The sequence below is a fragment of the Rana temporaria genome, chromosome 1 (assembly GCF_905171775.1).
Source record: "Rana temporaria chromosome 1, aRanTem1.1, whole genome shotgun sequence".
Taxonomy (NCBI): Eukaryota; Metazoa; Chordata; class Amphibia; order Anura; family Ranidae; genus Rana; species Rana temporaria.
In genome coordinates this window covers 60,107,919-60,131,648 of record NC_053489.1, presented here as the reverse complement: position 1 = coordinate 60,131,648, position 23,730 = coordinate 60,107,919, and the positions used below count along the sequence as shown (strand labels likewise).

Sequence of the window (23,730 nt, the reverse complement as noted above, 5' to 3'; positions counted from 1 at the left end):
CTGCGCGTCTCTCACAGCCCTCCTCCCTTTCCGCCTATCTCGCTGTTAAAGCGCGCGACCTGGGGCACTATGGCGGCTGACTGGGAGACTGGGGAGCTTCCCCTGCCTTTCTGGGGCTTCTAACCGGCAGTGTGCACGTCCTATGGATCTGACACTTTTTCTGAATGAGGTGAGAAAACTCAGCTCTTCACTTCCTCTAGTGGCCACTTTAGAGAAGACACCCTTCAAAATTTTGAAAAAGGTCCTTAAGATAAATCTTTTGGCTCCTTTTTCACTTACCTTAATCCCCTCTGCAGGTTTTTCTGCTGAATTATTTTCAGACAGTGCCAATCTTCACCCCTCTTGGCGGGCTTTGTGTGCCAACCTTCAGGGACATGGGTTTCCTATTTAAAGGAGACCTCTCCCCTGGGCCTTGTAAAAGACTCTGACCAGGACTTTTTTTTATTTATTTTTTATCAAAAAGGTATTTATTGCTCACAGAACATACAGAGTATAAGAATATGACATACCATCCACAATATGCAAACGTATTGACAATACAACTCTCCATCCTGCACAGAATAAATAATGAACACATCCAGCATCACGCCCCCCGCCCTCACATGCTAATGAATCACAAACTACATCCCAAAAGCCCCATCCCATGTCACCACCGGAAAACCTCCCAGCCGTTCAGGTGGTCATACTGGTGGCCAGCCGGTCCACCCCACTCCACCACCTGCAACACTATACACCCCTCAACAACCTCATACGGACAAGTTCCAGGGGGGCTTAAGCCAGACGTGGTAAGCCATGAATCCCACAGCTTATCGAATTTATCCGCATTTCCCCTGTGTTGGTAAATGTATTTCTCCATTATAAGCGTCTTACCCATGTCTGACCAGGACTTTAAGTCTAAATACAAAAAGTGCCGGACACCAGAGCCCAGTCCTCCGAAGAGAGACATTACAGGCAACACCTCTTGTAAGAGGTCCGGATCCACTTCCAGTTTTGGCATAGCTTCTTAGCCTCTTGGATGGATCCTAAAAAGGCATAGCTCCTTAGCCCCGAAGGGTCTATTTTAGCAGAGCTTCCTTAGCACTTCTCCACGTGTCCTACACCTTAGACACTATGCGCCGGGCGCAACTACGTTCGTGAATCGGCGTATCTCCCTCATTTGCATATGTGCATAGAAAATCAATGGGAGCCGAAAATGCGCCCAGCGTAAATATGCGCCCACGATACGACGGTGTAGGCAAGTTACGTCGGTCGTAGGAAGCCTATTTTTAGGCGTATCTCAGATTGTGGGCACGGCGCACAGATACGACAGCGCATAGTTACACTTACGCGGCGTATCTCGAGATACGTTGGTGTTAGTGCTTTGTGAATCCGGGCCTTAGTCTCTGTGTCCCGTGGTGTACAATAAAAAAAAACAAAAAAAAAAAACGTACCTTAGATCGAAGCCCCCGCAGCGATTCTGGCACACCACTTTGGCCGGTGTCATGTCTCCTGGGCTCTGGCGCTGTGATTGGCAATAGCCGCAAAGACGTCACTCATGCGCATGGGAACCGCAGGTAACAGCACACTAGCAGAAGAAACGACATATGCCGATGACGTCGGCACATACGTATACAGTGACAATCTCCTAAACTACGCAAGTTTAGGAGAAATTCACAGTAGCTACAGGTAAGTCTTATTTTAGGCTTACCTGTTGGCAAAAGTGGTTGTAAAGGGTTTACAACCACTTGAAGAAAGGGTGAATTATTGAAATTTTACAGGGGTGACTGCTGCAAGATTTGGGCATTAAATTTGATTTGGGGCTGAATGGAGAGGCCAAAGTCCAGCATTACACCTAGTGCCCTGACAAAGGGAGGGATCAAGTTGTAGTGTTGATCTTGATGGAATGAATTATCATCAAGTGGGGATCATAATAAATATAAAAATAATAAGATCCACTAAAACAATGAAATTACTGTACGGATAATGATAAAAAGAGGAAGGCCAAACCCCCATGAATTACTTCATCTTAGAAACAAAGGGTTCTTTAACCGCTTGCCCTACCGGGCACTTTTACCCCCTTCCTGCCCAGGTCAATTTTCAGCTTTCAACGCGGTCACACTTGCACAGTAATGCGACACTGTACCCATATGAAATTGTTATATTTCACACAAATCAAGCTTTCTTTTGGTAGTATTTAATCAGCACTGGGGTTTTTATCTAAACAAGCAAAGAAAAAGAAAGTAGGCTGCACTGATGGGTATTGTTGAGGTGGCACTGATAATCACCCCCTCCGCATAGCACTGTTCTCACCTCTCCATTCACCCCCCAGCTGAGAGCACTGTCCTCACCCCAGTTTAGCGCACTGTTCTTAACCCCCCCGTCCCCTTTAGAGCACTTGCTCACTCCCAAATCACCCCTCACCCCCCCCCCTTCAGGGCACTGTTCCAACACCCCCCTCCCTTCAGAGCACTTACTCCCCCTTCACAGCACTTTTCCCACCTCCCCATTAACCCCCCAGTTCAGAGCAATGTCCTTCAGAGCACTGTTCACTAATCCCCCCCCCACCCTTCAGAGCATTTGCTCACTCCCCCCCCCCCATCACCCCCATTCAGGGCATTGTCCTCACCCCCAGTTCAGAGCTGGATTCTCACCCTCTTCAGAGCACCCCCCCTCTGCTTCCCTTTCACAGCAGCGTTTTCAGTCCTACAGTCCTTCCTTACACAGGGCAGGCCTGGACGGAGGACAGGAGCTGCCCAACTTTTTAACAAGGTGGTGATTGGGTGCTAGGAAAGCTCAGCATGCTAGCAACCACCCGCTTGCAGTTCCTGCACTGTACCGCTTCTGATGGTTATATGTCAAAACTTGTAAAGCGGCACTTCTGAATTGACGTCAATTCATATCAGCCTGTGGAGGCTTGCAGTTTATGGATGCGGCTGGAGCTGTACTTTACACTTTTTGCTCATATCGGGTGACAACGGTATCTACGGTCCGTCGTCATCCGATCCCCCATAGGGGAGAGCGGCGCTCTGACAGGTCGGTCCCTGCACAGTGTGCAGAGACAGACCTGTCATCTCCCGGCTCAGCGGGGATCAACGGAGCGATCCCCGCTGAGCAAAGCGGACCCCGAAAACGGTCCGCCCGTGTGAAAGAATCCTTAGACATGTTGCAGCCAAAAGGCAGTAAGCAACATACAGGCTTGTGGTAAAAGGCAAGGCCTTGAGTACTAACAAAATCTGGACATCTAGGTAGCCAGTGAAAGCTTCATGACCAGAGACTTGAGTACAAGAAAAAAGGGGGAGGGGAATAACATATAGGCACTCACATTTGCCCACATCCGAAATAGTAGTTGAAGAAACAGGGTTGTACTACACTGGGTAGTGACATGGCGGACTTTCAAAGGCAATCACAGGGACATTTTAGGTTTATAAAAGATATAGATTTAATTTACAAAAATACAAATAAATTTCAATAAAATATGTTGAGAAAAGTACATAGATACATATTCCTAAGCAATATTTCGTCTCGCCGACGCGTTTCGCCTTGCGGCTTCTTCTGGACGAGTTTTGAGATTTTATGACAATAAGGTATTGCTACTTGCATATGTCTGAAAAGAAATATAAATTTGTAACATACGAACAACATAGAAACATAATCCATTATGGATTATGTTTCTATGTTGTTCGTATGTTATTGTCATAAAATCTCAAAACTCGTCCAGAAGAAGCCGCAAGGCGAAACGCGTCGGCGAGACGAAATATTGCTTAGGAATATGTATCTATGTACTTTTCTCAACATATTTTATTGAAATTTATTTGTATTTTTGTAAATTAAATCTATATCTTTTATAAACCTAAAATGTCCCTGTGATTGCCTTTGAAAGTCCGCCATGTCACTACCCAGTGTAGTACAACCCTGTTTCTTCAGAGACTTGAGTAGCCGAAGGTGACCAAAAACAATGTAGGCAGGCAGCAGACATGGATCAAAGATTACTCTTCCATGTGTCTCTTTGCAGAAGGTGCAGCAGCAGGGAAATGCTTCACTGATGCTGTATGGAGTGATAAAACATGAAATACATGTGTGCAACCCTCAACGCAGAAACAGATTTTGGCACCCACCAACCAATAAAAAGAGAGAGTGAGTGATGTCTGGCCTTAACCAAAACAAGTCGGAAAATATTCCACATGGAGCCCAGTACCTGAGGGTCACTTCCAGGTTCACCCCGTAACATCCAATTCAGAAAAGTCTGGATGCGGCACAGTCCAAAAGCCAGGTCAAGGATAAACACGTCTGATAGCTGCAAGTCATTTAGGAAGCACCAACAGCTATATAGAAAAGACTCATTATTGAAGAGGAAAAAAGTTGCTAGAAAAATCATGTTATGTCTTGCATAGAGTTACATAGTAGGTAAGGTTGAGTAAAAAGGCAATGGTCTATCCAGTTCAACCTGTGTAGGTGCACATGTGTCAGTGTCTAGAATCTCTTAAAAATATCAATACTCCCTGCAGCCACCACCAATTGTGGAAGAGAGTCTGCAGTTAAATTAGCAGAGATGAAAAAAAAACAATGCAATTCCTTCTAGGAGACTAGCAAAATACTGAGGCATGCTGGTAGCGGGAGGGCTTATACTGTTGGTTACAGTCATTTGTTCGTATATGCAGGCAGTCGTCAGTCAACATTGCATGCAGGTCAGTACTGCTTATCAAACTTTAAGTTCTGCAACTCAAAAAAAGGTCATTCTAATCCAGTCTATAAATAAACTTCACCAAAAAACATTTAATACAAGCATTTTCCATAAACAAGCTGTGACAGACTGTGCACCAGATGACCCATGTGGTAGAAAGGTGTGCAACAGTATCATAAGGGGGACATAATGCACAGAATATTTACAAGGAGTGATGCTATAGCATTTTTCTATATATTTGGCCCCTTCCAAACGGTTCTGCTAGAGAATACAGTTGGGCCTATAAAAAGGTATGTATGATTGTCTCGATAAACGAAAACATGGTAGCTTAGTCCAGGGCTCGACAAATCCCGGTCGCCATGGTGACTAGAAATAGTGTCCTGGCGACTTGGAAGGTGGGCAAAAAAAAATATATATTTTTTTGTGAGCTGGCGCCATCTGGTGGTGGCCGTTGGTATTACAAGTTAAGCATTACAAGTTAAACAGCAATTCTAATGTCATTTTTCACTGCCATCTTCTTCCCTCTAATTAGAACCCCCAAACATTATATATATTTTTTATCCTAACACCCTAGAGAATAAAATGGCGATCGTTACAATACTTTCTGTCACGCCGTATTTGCGCAGAGTTCTTACAAGCGCACTTTTTTGGGAAAAAATGACACTTTTTTTAATTAAAAAATAAGACAACAGTAAAGTTATCCCCATTTTTTTTTAATATTATGAAAGATAATGTTACGCCGAGTAAATTCATACTCAACATGTCACGCTTCAAAATTACGTCCGCTCGTGGAATGGCGACAAACTTTTACCCTTTTAAATCTTCATAGGCAACGTTTAAAAAAAAATCTACAGGTTGCATGTTTTGAGTTACAGAGGAGGTCTAGGGCTAGAATTATTGCTCTCGCTCTACCAATAGCGGCGATACCTCACATGTGTGGTTTGAACACCATTTACATATGCGGGCGATGCTCACGTATGTGTTCGCTTCTGCGCGCAAGCTCGTCGGGACGGGGTGCGTTTTCTGGCTCCTAACTTTTTTAGCTGGCTCCTAGATTCCAAGCAAATTTGTCAAACCCTTTTTAGTCCTATTTATCCCACTAATAAATGACAATTTTCCTGCCAGTTTATACTTTGTTTGTTAACATAAGCAATACAGCAGATGAATACAACCCACCTGCAGGCCATAAGAGGCGCCAATGAAGGTTGGCCCATAATGAACATCATTCCACTACAACAGAGATCTCCAAATTTTCATTATGGGGGCCACACTATTTCATAATTAATCACAAACAGAAAAAAAAAATCCCATCAGGGTCTCCAACAGAGTCCACCCTTACATCAGTATCTCATCACAGTCACCCAATACACCAAAAAATCATTGTATCAGTGTCAATATTCTAAAAACTTTGCTTATAGCTATAATTGGTAAATACATATTTCATAAGGTCATATCTGTTCCATACGTTCCTTAGCTGTGCCTTAAAGTGTTATTAAAGTGGAGGTTCAACCGGAAATAACATTTTTTAACCTTAGATTCCTGCTCATTTTGTCTAGGGGAATCGGCTAGTTTTTTTTTAATCGAAACAGTACTTACCGTTTTAGAGATGCATCTTCTCCGCCGCTTCCAGGAATGAGCTGCGGGACCGGGCGTTCCTATTTTGATTGACAGTCTTCGATTTTCCAAAAGTAGCCGAACGTCGGTGCGCAGGCGCAGTATAGAGCCGCACCGACGTTCGGCTTCTTTCGGCTACTCGTGACGCGATGGATGCGAACGTCGGAAGCCTGTCGGAAGACTGTCAATCAAGAAGGAACGCCCAGTCCCGAAGACCATACCCGGAAGCGACGGAGAAGATCGCTCTCTAAAACGGTAAGTACAGCTTCGATTTTAAAACTAGCCAATTCCCCTAGACAAAATGAGCATCAATCTAATGGTAAACATTTTTTTATGGGTGAACTCCCGCTTTAAAGTCTTGTTCCAACCCCATTTAAAAATTAAAAGATCTTCCTCTCCTTAGGTGCCTCGCCTACACTCCTGGCTCCTCCCTGCTGCCGAGTGCCCCCAGAGCAAGCAGCTTGCTCTGGGGGGAACCCGAGCCGATTCGCTTCTCTGTGTGTCCATTCAGACACAAAGCAGCACTTCACTCCTACCTCCTCTCTTCATTGGATCACTGGCTTTGATTGACAGCAGCAGGAGCCAATGGCGCCCAATTGCTGTGTCAGCCAAAGAAGAGGGAAAGCCCCAGACAGCCAAAACTCTTAGGCCTTGTACACACGACTAGGGTTGCCACCTCATCCCTTTAAAACAGAACACATATGAATTACACAGGTTCTGAGGCTAATTTTATTTAGATAAGGCTCCACTTGAGTTCAATTACCAACTTAATCAGCCACAGAACCTGTGTAATTCATATGTGTTCTGTTTTAAAGGGATGAGGTGGCAACCCTACACACGACTGAACATGTCCGCTGAAACTGGTCCGCGGACCAGTTTCCGCGGACATGTCCGACCATGTGTAGGGCCTAGCGGACAGGTTTCCAGCGGACAAAAGTTTCTTAGCATGCTAAGAAACTTGTCCGCTGGAAACCTGTCCGTCTGACATGTCCGCTGGTTAGTACGTTTAACCAGCAGACCGAAATCCTGCGCATGCGTCGAATTGATTCGACGCATGCGTGGAAGCATTGCACTTCCAGGTTTGAGAACGTCGGTGTCGTCTACGTCACCGCGTTCTCTGTCTGCGGGGAATTTGGTCTGCTGGTGTGTACACACATCAGACCAAAATCTCCCAGCAGACATGTCTGCTCGTGTGTACAAGGCCTTATGCAACATCGCTGGGTCAAGATGTGTTGGTTCAGGAAAGTATTAGCGGGGCTGCTGCACTCTGAAGTTTTTTTTATCTTAATACATAGAATGCATTACGATAAAAAAACTTCTGCCTTTAAAACCACTTTAAGTGTAGAAGGGCAGCACAGTGATTACGAGATTTTCAGCAGGATAGCCTCCTCAAAATTCCACATGTCACAGGTCAACTTATAATACAGTTTCTCTCTCTCTGTGTAACTTAGCAAAATACATCATCTTTAACTTCTGCAGCTTATCGATCTATGCAAACATTACATTCTGTCCAATTTGTAAAAAAATGTATACACTCAACATAGATTGAGATTTCCAAAGTTCTTATTGAACATTGAAACCATTTTAAACCGGTTAACGACCAGCTTCTGTACATATGCGTCGCACAATGGCTCCCTTGCCGCTAGCACCGTGACCGTGCCCACGGGACCCGCAGACTCAATGTCCGCCAGTGTCTTGCGATCCGGTCACAGAGCTGCAGAACGGGGAGAGGCCAGTGTAAACAAGCATCTCCCCGTTCTGCCTAGTGACACTGTCACTGATCGTCTGCTCCCTCTCGTTGGATCGCCGCTCGATTGCCGATTTCATAAAGTAAGATTACTTATTTTCTGCTTTGCTGGCATTTTTCATATCGCTTGTGGAGCCCACAATCACCATCTTCCGGGACATGGTGCAGCTAAGCGACCAGCATGCACCTCCCGTTCTCACGCATGCGCTGCATTTGCAGCTCACAGCGTCATACACTTCTGACGTTGCCATCACAATGGGTGGCGGCGTCGGAAGTGCACGCCCTGTTGTGATGGAAACAAAGCCCTCGGCACTGCCCACTGACTCCTGGGAAATGACACACATCTCCCACATCTCGCACCAGCGAGCACGGGCGCCGAGGGAAATGACGTCAGGTGCCAGGAAAAGAAGCAAATTACAAGGCACCCCTTAGCAACAGCAAAGAAGGAGCAAGTTATAAAAAAAAAAAAAAAAAAGGTTTATTACTGCTAAATATTGCAAACTAAATTTTATGGGTGGAACTCTGTTTTAATAAGAGGTAAAAAAAATAAATACAAATGCTGAAGGGCAGAACCAACAATAATCACAATTTATACTTACGTCATCATCATCGTCATCATCCTCTTCATCATCCTCGTCACTATCTTTGAAACCCGGAGGAAGGGGAGGTCCAACAATCTCATCATCTGAACTGTCTTCCGAGTCACTACAATGAAACATACAAACACCTTATAGTGAATGGATGTACTAATATAAACTATCACAGCCAGCACAACCAAAAACCAAATAATAAAAGATGAGCCAACAAGTGTGGAATCCCTGGATTGCTCATCTCCAGGCTCCCTGGAGGCTGGGCTATTTTGTGAGGGGAGGCCCAAGGTGAAGGGACACACCCTACTCTAGTCTTTTCTGATTCTTCTTTCCTTTCCCTTTATTTGTTATTATTAATTTATTTAAAAAAAAATTGGTAGGGTGCTACCAGGGGACGGTAAAGTATCCCCAACTACACTATATTTGACCATTAGGTTTTGTTTATGTTTAACGGGTCAGGGTCACTGATCATCTTGGATAAAGCATCCTTGTTTCAAAAATCTTATGATGACTGTTTGAGCATATGCTTCTGTACAGTATATCCTTTGTTGGCAATGACAGAGGTCAAACGTTTTCTGTAAAGCCTCGTACACACGATAGGTTAACCAGAGGACAACGGTCTCAAGGACCGTTGGTCCGTTGCGCCTACACACCATCGGTTAAATAACCGATCGTGTCAGAACGCAGTGACGTAAAACACAACGACGTGCTAAAAAAAACGAAGTTCAATGCTTCCAAGCATGCGTCGACTTGATTCTGAGCATGCGTGGATTTTTAACCGATGGTTGTGCCTACCAACGATCGGTTTTGACCTATCGGTTACCAATCCATAGGTTAATTTTAAAGCAAGTTGTCTTTTATTTAACCTATGGTTAAATAACCTATGGGGCCCACACACGATCGGTTTTGACCGATGAAAACGGTCCTTCAGACCGTTGTCCTCTGGTTAACCTATCGTGTGTACGAGGCCTAAGTCTTCACAAGGTGGTCAATCTGCAAAGCGCAAAATGAGAATCAGGTTTTCACATCGTGCCTTGCTCTCTGTGCGCATGTACGAAATTTGAGGTCATTGGTGGAGTCACAGGCGGAAAACAATTGTTGTTGGGTGGATGAAGGCGTGTCACAGGACGGAGTCAAGTCTTGCACATGCGCAGAGACAGCAAGGCAAAATATGACAATTACATTCTCCCTCCGCGCTTTGAGGATCGTCGGAGAATGCTACCGACGATCTTTGCATGCGCAGTGTTGACGTCACGCTAATTGATCAACAGTAGGCAGTATCCGACGAGATGCACTATGCGACAGAACACCGGCATTACTTTATCTTCAGAGAAGATTTCGGCTACTGTAGCTGTCAAAAAAGCAGTCGGAATCAACGTTTAGAAACACTGCTTAGACTACAAAGAAACAAAAAGTAACATATTTCTAAACTTCTGCTTATACCACCCAGTGTCACATTAAGCACCTTTTAGCACCTTTCAGGGGGAGGGGGGTGGTGGGAAATGGGGACCTGTTTTTTGATCCCTGACATGACCCCTTTGACCCAATTTTGGTCCCCTTCCCTACTTTCAGCCGGAGTTTCAGTCCCCCTCCCCGGCCACCGGGGCATCTAGAAAGCGCAGCGCGCTTCTCTGGGAGTTGCCAACATAAAAGTCAGCAACTACAGTATTTGTAACTGCTGACTTATTTTTTTCACCCAGGCTGGACCTCTAACTTTTCTATCATTCTGTTCAATCATCTGCAGATTAAAAAGAATGAACTTCGATCTGCAAATGATGTCAAAGTGATTGAAAAGTCTTGTTGTTTATTTAAAAAGCAAAAAAACAAAACAAAAAACAAACAACAACATGTTATACTTGCCTGCTCTATGAAGTTGAATTTGCACAGAGTGGCCCAGATCCTCCTCTTCTCGGGTCCCTCTTTTGTGCTCCTGGCCCCTCCCTCCTGTTAAGTGCCCCCACAGCAAACAGCTTGCTATGGGGGCACCCGAGCCGAGTCACAGCTCAATTCAGACATGGAACCGTTGGTGCGGCTACACCCCCTCTCTCTCCCAATTGGCTTTAATTAACAGCAGCGGGAGCCAATCACGCCACGCTGCTATCTTAATAAAGAGGATAAAGAGGGGGCTCTGGTAAGTATCAGGGGGGCTTCTGCACACAGAAGGTTTATTTTGTGTTAATGCATAAAAAAACCTTCTGCCTTTACAACTCCTTTAAAGCAACCTGGCAAAAAACTGACTAGGCAATTTTTTTGCGAAAAGGCGCGGTATTACTTTAGCTGATAATCACACTGCCGTGCAACGCTGTACGCAGATACATAGAGCTTTTGTTTGGTGATATTTGATCACCTCTGCAGTTTTACTTTCTGCTATAAAACATATCACATATAAAACAAAAAAATAAAATGTAAAAAAATCTAATTTCTTCATCAATTTTGGCCAATATGTATCCTGCTACATATTTTTGGTAAGAAAAATCCCAATAAGCGCAAGTTATAGTGTCTAAAAAATATTGGATGTATTTATGATTTTATTTTTTACTAGTAATGGCGGCAATCAGCGACTTACAGCGGGACTGCAATATTGCGGTGGACAAGTTGGACACGGACACTTTTTTGAGGTCCAGTGACCCCAATACAGTGATCAGTGTTAAAAATATGCACGGTCACTATACTAATGACACTAACTAGGAAGGGGTTAACATCAGGGGCGATCAAAAGGTTAACTGTGTGCCCATCTGTTTTTTTTTTTACTGTAATAGGGTGGTGCTTTAGCATTAACACAGGATCCATGTCTACCTTACTGAAAGAACAGCGATCTGCCTTGTTTACATAGGCAGATTGCCGTTCTGCCTGCATTCTGAATGATCAGTGGGTGCCAGCGGACATCGGGTCCGTGGGATCTGCAGTGTAGGATCACAGTGGGAGCAAGCCTCTGGCAGCACTTACTCGCGCCCGATACCCAGAAATGCAGAAGTGTGTGTGTGTGTGTGTGTGTATACACACACACACACACATTATATACTACTAGCACATTATGAAAGACTTACCTTGAGGCTGGGTTCATATTAGAGCATGGAGTGGCTCACGGTGCATCCCCGTTCACCGTTTCAGGTCAGATTTCAGTACAGGACTCCCGTGTGAACCGGCCCCATAGAGAGCCAGTCACAATCTCCTGCTATGTGAATTGGATGCGGTGAAACAACTTGCATCCAATTCGCAAGTGTGAACCCGGCCTGAAACAAAGCCCTCCAGCAGTGCGCTGTCACCGCTGCACAGGCTTCCCGCTATCTTTACCCGGTCTTTCACTGGGGCTGTGGCTGATTGAACAGCCGAGCTGCAATGACGGAACTCCTGCACATGTGTGCGATAGTCATGGCCATGGCACAGAGCTCTGAAGGAGCACATGTCCTGGTGATGTCACTAGCTGCTGCTCACTAGAATATCTCCTTAACCACTTAAGGACCGCCTCCTGCACATATACTTCGGCAGAATGGCACGGCTGGGCACAAGCACATACCTGTACGTCCTCTTTAAGTGCCCAGCCGTGGGTCGCGGCGCATGCCCGCGGGACCCGAAAGCCGCCGGAGTCCCGCAATCGGCCCCCGAAGCTGAAGAAGAGCTTCCCCGTTCTTCACAGTGGCGCCGTCATTGATCGTCTGTTCCCTGATATAGGGAAACGCGATCAATGGCGTCACACGTCCAGCCCCGCCCCCCTACAGTTAGAAACACATATGAGGTCACACTTAACCACTAGGGGGCGCTGAATGGGTTAACTTCCAAACTGCAATTGTCACCTGTACGTCCTCTTTAAGTGCCCAGCCGTGGGTCGCGGGCGGACGCCCGAAGCACGCCCGCGACCCGGTCCGAAGCTCCGTGACCGCGGGACCCGATCGCCGCTGGAGTCCCGCGATCAGTCCCCAGAGCTGAAGAATAAGGAGAGCTGTGTGTAAACACAGCTTCCCCGTTCTTCACTGTGGCGCTGTCATTGATCGTGTGTTCCCTGATAAAGGGAAACACAATCAATGATGTCACACGTCCAGCCCCGCCCCCCTACAGTTAGAAACACATATGAGGTCACACTTAACCCCTTCAGCGCCCCCTAGTGGTTAACCCCCAAACTGCAATTGTCATTTTCACAGTAAACAATGCATTTTTTTTGTCGGATAATCCGACCGTTTGTATGCTCCATACAAACCGGATAACTGTTGTCGCAATTTCTGACAACAAAATGTTTTATAGCATGCTTTCAAATTTTCCGACAACAAATGTGTCTTGTCGGATTATCCGATCGTGTGTACACAAGTCCGTCGGAAAAAATTCAAAGACGCATGCTCCAAACCAATGCTAACCATAGCACAACATTAGCAGACGTTGCCCAAAGGGTGGCGCTAAAGAGCTGAAAAAACACGTAGTTTCATGTATGTTGGCTGAAAAAGTTCTGTTGTCTGTATGCATACCAAGTTCACGGCCAACTCCCTTCGCATAAAATTCCATGGATTTGTCCGATGGAAATCCGATTGTGTGTACGAGGCTTTAGTCTGGTTCTTGGTTTAAGACAGCTAGGCAACTAACATTTTTTGGATTCAGGTCAGTAATGGCATAGGTGAGTTTCCTCTAAATCTCATTAGAAATACCTTGAACTGGAGTCAGCAGATGTCACCCGAGAGCTAGATGCCACATTCTTGGATCCAGGACCAGCTTCATCCTCTCGTTTTTTTGACTCCTCTTCTTTTTCTCTGGATTCTATAAAATAAACATGTCCAGATTTTATTTTACATGGTTTCATTTCGATTAAAACATGCAGTATGTAATCCCATTAACCCAGATCTCAAAGCTTTTACATGTAAAGACGGAATCTTTTCATCGGATATTCCGACCGCGTGTGGGCCCCATCAGACTTTTTTCCGTCGGAGTTTAGAAATACATGATTTATTTTTTTCCGGTGGAAAAAAAAATCCTAAAATCGGACATTACGATCGTCTGTGTGGAACTCTGACAGAGAAAAAAACATGCATGCTCAGAATCAATTCGACGCATACTCGGAAGCATTGAACTTCGTTTTTCTCGGCTCGTCGTAGTGTTTTACGTCACCACATTTTGGACTGTCAGAATTTGGTGTGACAGTGTGTATGCAAGACAGCTTGAACGGAATTTCCGACGGAAAATTCCATCGGATTTGATCCCAATCGGAAATTCCGATCGTGTGTACAGGGCATTAGTGTAATTTCAAAAGTCCAGACACCCCCTGTTATAGGACGAGAACACTCTGGCCCGGATTCACAGACAGGGGCGCACATTTATGCCGCCGTAGCGTATCTCCTGTACGCTACGCCGACGCAGCGCAGAGAGGCAAGCATGGAATTCACAGAGCACTTGCTCCCAAAACTGCGCTGGGTTTCCTAGGCGTAAGCCGGCGTAGGGGGAAGTGGGCGTGAGCCATGCAAATGAGGCGTGACCCCATGCAAATGATGGGCCGAGCGCCAGACAGATACGTATAACGAATGGCGCATGCGCCGTCCCGTGGACGCATCCCAGTGCGCATGCTCACAAACACGTCGGAACAACTGCCTAAGATACGCCGGATCACTGCCTACGGCGTGAACGTAACCTACGCCTAGTCATATTCACGTCCAACGTAAACTACGTAAAATACGCCGGCTTGTATTCCTTGGTGCAGCCCTTTGCATGTCTGCTGCCGGGTTACACCTCCTTTATGGGGCTTAACTTTACGCCGGACGTACAACTTACGCGCACCACTCGTAGCCTGCGTCGGGCGCACGTACGTTCCTGAATCGCCGTTTCTCCCTCATTTGCATATTTGAATAGAAAATCAATGGGAGCGCCACATGCGTCCAGCGTAAATATGCGCCCACTCTACGCCGGCGTAGGCAAGTTACGTCGGTGAAATGAAGCCTGTTTTTAGGCGTATCTTAGTTTGTGGGGACGGCGCACAGATATGACGGCGCATATTTGCACTTACGCGGCGTATCTGGAGATATGTCGGCACAAGTGCTTTGTGAATCCCGGCCTCTGTCCTTGTCTACAGACTGTACTCTCTCATTTTCACCCTGTTGCAAGGCCTTCTGATGAGGACAACCAGTGACCGTGTTTGCTTTGCACGCATTATGCAAGCACAGTGCACTTTTGTTACCTTTAGGAAACCCACCCTAAAAAAAGCCATGCAGCCAACACCAGAGTTCATATAAGCTGGAAGTGGCTGAGGGAGGTAAAAAACAGTATTCGTTTATGAATCACAGTGCAGAAAAAAAAAACAAAATACTGTATTTATCTTGCTATAACGCCGAACTTGAAGGAAAATTCCTGAAAAAAAAAAAAAAAAAATACTTACAGTTTGGATGCCCCTCGTCGGCGTCCTGCCCGTCGTCCATCGCGTCCATCCGCGGCCTCCCCGCGCTGTGTTCGAACCAATGCGCCGACATATACCGAGCGCAGTACACTCGGGCAGGCTCGGCTCCTCTCGCGTAAAGGACGTAACCGCGAGAGGAGCCGAGCCTGCCCGACTATACTGCGCTCGGTATATGTCGGCACAGTGGTTCAAACACAGCGCGGGTATCGGCGTATATTGTGCACCCACGATTTTGCCCTGATTTTTAGGGCAAAAAAGTGCGCGGTATACGCCGATAAATACGGTATCATTCATTTTACATCTACTTCAAAAAAGTTAAATTCCAGGTACTCTGGGATATTTTTGCACAGCTACCTTAGTCCAGCTTGGACCAATGCAAATATGTGCCATACCGGTGAAGTCCCTTTGGAAGCTGGTAGACACTGTAGTAGGCAGCACAGCTACAGTGACTGCTGCTAGATTTTGCGTCCTGTGTCAATTGGCTGCTCTGCCGCTTAATGAACACAGAAGTTTGCACACTTGGCACAGGCGCCCCCAAGAACTTTTGCACTTTTTAAATGAATGCCAAGTGTTCTCCGATTGGATGAGGTTTCAGATTGTGATGTCACCACCCCACCTCTCCACCTTGTCCAATCAGAGGAAGCTGCATTCACTGAGCAAAATGCCAAAATGTTCCCTGAATGGTTCCAATGCTGAGCAAGTGACCTCCTCTGTTCACAATACAGCATGGGGCACAGGACCTAGAAGCTAGTGAAGATCACTGTAGTAGCATTGCCTGTAACAGCTTCCCCAAGGATACCACAGGTATGGAAAATAGATACACCAACACCAAAAATAAAGAATGAAGGACGCTCAACTTCTGAAAGTCCAGATTTATCAGTCATTCACAGGGTGAGAACTCCAGGATAGGAGGCCCAAACCTCAATCTAGGACTAAACTCCTAATGAAGTGCAACATCTAAGAGGAGCAGATGGATTACCCATGTAAAGGATAACATTATGAAGGCTGGTTTCACACTGAAAGCGCCCGGGCGTCGGTGGAAAAATGCTGCTATTTTTATCGGTGCGTTACCATCGTTTTTAGCCACTAGCGGGGTGCTTTTAACACCCGCTAGTGGTCAAAAAAGGGTTAAAGCGCCCGGTGGCACTGCCCATTGATTTTAATGGGCAGGGGCACTTTAGGAGCAGGGAGTTCACGCTCCTAATGCGCTGCAAAGAAGCTGCTGGCAGGACTTTTTCTGACGCCCTGACAGCTCACCGCTCCAGTGTGAAAGCCCTCGAGCTTTTACACTGGAGTGAATGGATCCACTCTTTCAGGGCGCTTTGCAGGCACTATTTTTAGCGCTATAGCGCCTGCAAATCACCTCAGTGCGAAAGGGGTTTAAATCTACTTTGAAATTTCAGAAGTCGAGCGGCGTCACTTGCTTTTTGGTGTTGTAACTACTAGCCTGTCACTGACCGCCTAGAGGCAGTACCCATCGATCAGTGGAGCGGTGGTGGGAGGCTTGGAATAGAGTGGAGTGGTTGGGACTGTCTACAGTATGCAAAAAGAGATTTACATATGTTCAAATTTGGTACTTTTTTATTTGGCTTACCATCTTAGTCTCATAAACTATAGACCCCAAATGCCAATAACTGGTACTAATGAAGATACATGAGTAGGGTTGCACTGACACTAGTATCGGTGACAATACAGAGTATTTGCACAAGTATCGGTACTCATGCAAATGCACCGATACCTGAAACCAATATTTTCAGGCCCGGTTCTTTGAGCTGTCAGTGGGTCTCCCCTATTGACATAAAAAGTGTTAAAGTAGTTTGGTAATTAAAGCTGTAAAAAAAAAAAAAAAAAAAAAAGGAAGCAGCCAGCAATGTTTATTAACATTGCTTACCTGCTAAAAAAAAACTGAAATAAAAAGAAAACATTGTTTATTTTTGTATCTTTCGGTTTCTTCATCTGCAGATCAAAGGGATGAACAAATGTTCCTCTGTTTAACCCCTTATTACATCTTAATTTACTCTCATCAGGCTCAATTAACTCCCTATTCTCCATTTAATTATTATTCTCCTGCTGTTTTTTTTTTTAGATCACGTCTATTAACAATTAAAACTTTTTTTTTTTTTTCACTTTGTTAGTGACTAGAGTTGAGCGGACACCTGGATGTGCGGGTTCGGGTCCGAACCCGAACTTTAAAAAAAAAGTTTGGTTTCGGGAACCCGAACTCCGAACCCCATTGTAGTCAATGGGACACGGACTTTTAGAAAAAAAAAAAAATGTGCGGAGGTCCCCGCAAATTCAATAACCAGACCCTTTAGGTCTGGTATGGATATTAAGGGGAACCCCGCCGGCAATTTAAAAAAAAACCTGACGTGTGGTTCCCCCTAAATATCCATAACCAGAGCCGTTATCCGAGCACGTTGACCTGGCCGGCTGCAGAAAAAAAAAAAAAAAAAAAAAAAAAAAGATGCTGCGCTCCGGATGGATGGATCTTCTCATTGCTGGAGCGGAGATCACCGTCGCTGGATCTTCTCATCGCTGGAGATCACCCGCACTCGTCGCTGGATCGGGACAACGTTGGAGCAGGAAGCCGGGAACGAGTGGATTATCACCGCTGGAGTTTTTTTTTTTTTATTAATAAAGGACTTTATTCTACGGTGTGTGTGTTTTTTTTTTTTACAAGAATTTACACTTCCTTCGTGAAATGGTAGGGGTACAGTGTACCCCATTATCATTTCACACAGGGGGGGGTCAGGATCTGGGGGTCCCCTTTGTTAAAGGGGTCTTCCAGATTCTGAAAAGCCTCCCGCCCGCATACCCCCACAACCACCGGGCAAGGGTTGTGGGGATGAGACCCTTGTCCCCATCAACATGGGGACATCCTCCCCATGTTGAGGGCATGTGGCCTGGTGCGGTTCAGGAGAGGGGGGGGGAGGCGCACTCTGTCCCCCCCCCCTCTTTTCTGCGGCCGGCCAGGTCAACGTGCTCGGATAACGGGTCTGGTTATGGATATTTAGGGGGAACCACACGTCATTTTTTTTTTTTAAATTGACGGCGGGGTTCCCCTTAATATCCATTTTTTTTCCCTGAACTCCGATCCCGGACCCAAACTTTTTCCAATTATTCGGGTTTGGGTCCGGGTTCGGGAAAAACCCAAAGTCCGTACCGAACCCGAACTTTACAGTTCGGGTTCGCTCAACTCTATTAGTGACTATTTTTACACATACATATTAACATATATTTTATACATTTCACATTGAAAAAGAGCAAAATTAAATAAAATCTATTTATTTCATTTGTAAATAACGTTTCAATGCTTGGTCCAATTGCGGACAGCTGAAGTGAAAACAAAACAGTTGCGGTAAGTATCGGTAATTGGTATTGGCGAGAACTTAAAAAAAAAAATAAAAAAATTAAATACAGTAAAACCTTGGATTGCGAGCATAATTTGTTCCAGAAACATGAAACTAACGATTCGTTCCACAATCATTTATTCATAAGTCCTTCAGTTTTTTAGTCCATATAAAAAGATTATAGCAAGGTGATAGGTTGTGTAACCATAAAATCTCCATCCACAAATGGAAGCCTCCACAAGGGGATTTGAAGAAAAATCCAGCCGGAGCTACAAAGTATAAAAGAGAAGAGAGACGCCTCTAAGGCCGGGTACACACGGGCAAACATGTACGATGAAAGCGGTCCGTCGGACCGTTTTCACCGTACATGTCTGCCCGGGGAATTCTGTACGATGGCTGTACTAACCATCGTACAGAAGTCCGCGCGTAAACAATACGGGGGGCGTGTCCGCACCATCGCCGCGACGATGACGCGGCGACGTGGGCGGGCCTGCCTTTTAAATGCTTCCACGCATGCGTCGAAGTGATTCGACGCATGCGAGGGACGGCGGGCGCTCGGACATGTACGGTAGGTCTGTACTGACGGCCATACATGTCTGAGCGGACAGGATTCCAGCGGACGGTTTTAAAACAAGTCCAGGAATATTTGCCCGCTGGGAAAAGGCCCGGCGGGCAAATGTTTGCTGGAATTCTGCCCACTCGCGCCTACACACGACCGAACATGTCTGCTGAAACTGGTCCGCGGACCAGTTTCAGCATACATGTTTGGTCGTGTGTATGGGGCCTTAGTGTAGCAATATGTTGCTGAATGTTGTACCTTCATTAAATGTAACCATATTGCTACACTTAGAGGCGCCTCTCTTCTCTTTTATACTCAGTTGTGACATGACGCTACTTGATATACAAGCGATGTCTTGATATACAAGTAAAATTTTATAAAAAAAAAATAAAAATTAGCTTGCAAAACGCTCTCAAACCAAGTTACTCTTAAACCAAGGTTTTACTGTATTGGTACTCGTCAAAATGTGAGCCAGAACTCACCAAATGTTTTTTTACTTCTCTCCACAGCAGTTCTACGAGTTTGTTCAAACATGGCTTCCAAGTCAAACGTCCGAGCTTTCCTTCCTAAGAGGAAAAAAATAAAAGCTTAAAAAAAATATAAAAATAAAATAGCCTATATAGATAAAAGGAAATAACATTTCCCCAGTGCGTATCTTCGCAATGCCATATAAAAAAAAATTACTTGCTGTCTTCTAGAATGGAATAGTTGGTTCTTAAAGCTGAACTCCAGCCTTCCCTTTAGTCTTGTACAGTTGTGCAGACTTCTCTCCTGTACTGAAATAGCTTACTCTACACCAACGCTGTATCCTGATTAAGGCCAACAAGGCCCAGGCCTAGGGCAGCACTTTGCAGGGGGGCAGCACAGAAAGAGTCCCCGCCGGTTTGCGCTACACTGTTAGCGTAGCACCAGTCTTATGGGGCAAACTGGGCTGAGAGAGAAATTAGTCTAGCGCCCCCATAAAGTGTCCGCACTGCTTCCGGTATGCAGGTGACCGGTATTCTGCAACTGTTGGGGGGGGGGGGGGGGTTGCTGCTTCTATTATGCAGAATACAACAGAGTCAGGACGCCCACCAACACACAGCTCCTTTCTCTATCTGCAACGTAGAGAACGTCCCGACTCTCCTGTAGTCCAAGGGAGGGGGCGAGCGCGACACTCCAGGGAGAAAGCCTCACATTACTGAGTGGAGTTACAGACAGAAGAACAAGAAGTGAGGATTTCTCAGAAGAAATAAGGACATTTAAAAGCAAAACCGAAGGATGAGGTAAGTGAAGGAGGACTGCACTAAGGTAAAGGAAGCTATTTAGGGAAAAAATAAATAAATATATATTGTACCTTTACAACCCCTTTAAATTCAAAATACTAACAACAACAACAACAACAACTTACAAAGCCACCCACAATTTAGCCCCCCGGCTACATCACTAACCTAGTCTCTAAATACAAACCAAATTCTTCTCTTCGTTCCTTCTCTGTAGCTTCCTCGTCACCTCCCCCTATGCTCGCCTCCAGGACTTCTCCAGAGCCTCTCCCACCCTCTGGAACCCCCTTCCCCAATCTGTCCAACTATCTCCTTCTCCAGGGGTGCCCAACCCTTTGAAGAGCGAGGGCCACTTAAGCAACTTCGTAACCGTTCATGGGCTGCAATGAGCAGAGCGGGTGAATGGCATGTCCTTGAGTCTGCTCTGCATATGCAGAGCGGACAAGGACACAGCCCACTATACTTTTTAGCGGATGGGATTAGAGATAGGACACAAGTCAGTTTATGTCTGCCACTACTTAGAGGTGAATGGAGGGTGCAATTGGTCGGACTGCCGAACTGAGCATGTGAAAGGGGCCTATGGCTGCTTTCACACTGATGCGCTGCGGTTTACTGACACCGCGGGTGCAACGCAGTGTACCTTTGGCTTTCCTGCACTTTGCAATAGACTTCTATTATATTCTGCAGGTTTTGTGCACTTTCAGAAAGCTCGCCAAACTTGCAGGTAATTATTATTATTATTATTATTATACAGGATTTATATAGCGCCAACAGTTTGCGCAGCGCTTTACATCAGGGAAGACAGTACAGTCACAATACAATCAATACAGGAGGGATCAAAGGGCCCTGCTCGTAAGAGCTTACAATCTAGAAGTAAGAGCTTACAATCTAGAATAATAACAGAAGTCTATGGCTCAGTGCAGGTAACCCGCAGATAAACTGCTCTGCACATGTGGATCAGTTTAAAAGCAGCCCAGTAACCACTGAAGAACAGATATGCCCATATATACACTGTGGGGCAGATTCACAAAGAATTGCCCTGGCGCAGCGTATCAGAGATACGCTACGCCGCCGTATCTTACCTGGCGGAATTTCGAATCCAGGAAAATTTTGCGCCGTAAGTTACGGCGGCGTAGTGTATTTCTCGGCGCGTATTTTAAAATTGGGCGGGTAGGGGGCATGCTTCATTTAAATGAAGCGCGGATTGAACAGCGCATGCTCCGTTTCGAAATTTCCCGCCGTGCTTTGCGCAAAATGACGTCGCACAGACGTCATTTTTTAGACGTGAGTTACGTCCTTTCCTATTCACGGACGACTTACGCAAAAAAAAAAAAAAAAAAATTTGACGCGGGAACGACGGCCATACTTTAACATGGCAAGTCTATCTATACGCCACGAAATAGCAGCTTTAACTATATGACGGGAAAAGCCGACTAGCGACGACGTAAGAGAATGCGACGACGTAAGAGAATGCGACGGCCGCGCGTACCTTCGTGGTTCGACGGAAAAAGCTAATTAGCATACCCGACGCGGAAAACTACGCAAACTCCACTCAGCGGGCGCCGAAGTATTGCACCTACGATCCGAAGGCGTACGAAGCCGTACGCCTGTCGAATCGAAGCCAGAAGCCATCGTATCTTAGTTTGAGGATTCAAACTAAAGATACGACGCGGCAAATTTGAAAGTATGCCGGCGTTTCAGTAGATACGCCGGCGTACTTGCTCTGTGAATCTGGCCCTGTGATTTTAGTAATAAACTGACCTTTTATGGATATTCTATTCCATCCCAGAGCAGGGGGTCGCGGGCCACATCAGAGGGCTCCCCGGGGCACATGTGGCCCCCGGACCACTGGTTGGGCACCCCTGTCCTACTCAGTCCACTTTTAGGCAATCCGAAATCTTTTTTCTTCAGAGAAGTCTTTTCTGCCTCCACCCAACAACCGTACATTTGTTTCCTCCCACAGCCCATCCCCCACAGTTATTACCTTTGGTATCAACTGACCCTCCCTTTTAGACTGTAAACTCTAACGAGCAGGGCCCTCTGATTCTTCCTGTATTGAATTGAATTGTATTGTATTGTGACTGTACCGTCTGCCCTCATGTTGTAAAGCGCTGCGCAAACTGTTGGCGCTATATATTCCTGAATTACAATAATAAAAATAAAACATTTTTAAAGACAACAATTTACAACACTAACCAAACCCAGAGAAGCCCATTGTAGCAGCAACATTGCAATCTTCAGGGTCGTCCATTGTGGTAACTACAATAAAAAAAAAAAAGAGAGAGAGAAACATAATTAGTAATGTGCAACAAGTGGCTAAGGGAAACGCACACAGATCCATAGTTCTGCTCAAAACTGGCCCCTCCTGCACATGGACAACCCCATCCTTGTGAGCAAGCCAAGGTTAGTGAAGGAAGGTTCATTTGGGTTGGAGACACCATTGTTTGCTGTCAATTCTCTGATTAAAAATACTGCAAGAAGAGCTCAATGAAGTGCAGCTCATATTGTTTTATTCATTTTAACTACATAAGTAACATATCAGGGTTCGACAAACCCTGGGCGCCAGGTCGCACTTGCGACTAGAATTAGCGACCGGGCACCTGGGGCGCACAGCTGGGGTATCCTGTCCCTCTGTGCGCCCCCCCGCGATCGCGTTGGGCCACACCGGTTTGTAAATGAGGCCGCGGCTTTCTGCAGTCCTATGCTTCTCTGGCATCCTCTTGTGGTGGCAGTTAGTATGACAAGCAAACCAGCAATGCTAATGGAGCTTCCCCTGCCTGTTTTGTCACTGCACGCCCACCTCCTTCCCTTTACTTAGAACCCCCAAACATTATATATATATATTTTTTTATTCTAATACCCTAGAGAATAAAATGGCGGTCGTTGCAATACTTTCTGTCACACTGTATTTGCGCAGCGGTCTTACAAGCGCACTTTTTTTTTTAATTAAAAAATAAGACAACAGTAAAGTTAGCCCAATTTTTTTTTATATTGTGAAAGATAATGTTACGCTGAGTAAATTGATACCCAACATGTCACGCTTCAAAATTGCAACTGAGCATGTGTAGAATAGCCTAAAACAGTATTACTGAATTTTAAACAGTATAGACCAGTGATGGCAAACCTTGGCACCCCAGATGTTTTGGAACTACATTTCCCACGATACTCATGCACTCTGAAGTGTAGTTTAGCATCATGGGAAATGTAGCTCCAAAACATCTGGGGTGCCAAGGTTCCCATCACTGGTATAGACACTTATTTTTAAAGCGGATCTCCACCCAAAAGGGCTTTGGAGGACTCACCCCCAACCCCCCCTCCTCTTGAAGAATTGCCACTTTTGAGGAGGAGGGGGGGTTACCCAATTTTGACAGGTACCCACTCCTGCTCCAACCGCCTAGGTGATCGGAACTTCCCGCCCCGCCCGCAGTCTTGCGGGACACGCACGCAACAGGTCCCAGACGACTGCTTGACCATTCACGCTGCTCGCACAGTGGGCACCCGGCTGTGAAGATGCAAGCTGTCACAGTGCGGTGCCCATAGTTAAGATGCCGGTGCCGAGGAGAGTGGGTGAAATTAGCTTG

The 23,730-nt window shown here is 45.7% G+C and overlaps 1 protein-coding gene across 2 annotated transcripts in view; it reads right to left on the bottom strand.

Annotated features, from left to right (window-relative positions):
* WDR70 (WD repeat domain 70) overlaps nucleotides 1–23,730 on the bottom strand; it is a 422,360-nt gene that overhangs the window by 394,119 nt on the left and 4,511 nt on the right. For both annotated transcript variants that reach the window (XM_040338525.1, XM_040338517.1), the window contains exons 2-5: nucleotides 22,346–22,408; nucleotides 19,370–19,453; nucleotides 13,246–13,354; nucleotides 8,621–8,726 (exon numbers count right to left, since the gene is read on the bottom strand). In XM_040338525.1, the coding sequence (XP_040194459.1) occupies nucleotides 8,621–8,726; nucleotides 13,246–13,354; nucleotides 19,370–19,453; nucleotides 22,346–22,400 (354 nt within the window). In that variant the 5' untranslated portion in view covers nucleotides 22,401–22,408. The remainder of the gene's footprint in view (nucleotides 1–8,620; nucleotides 8,727–13,245; nucleotides 13,355–19,369; nucleotides 19,454–22,345; nucleotides 22,409–23,730) is intronic.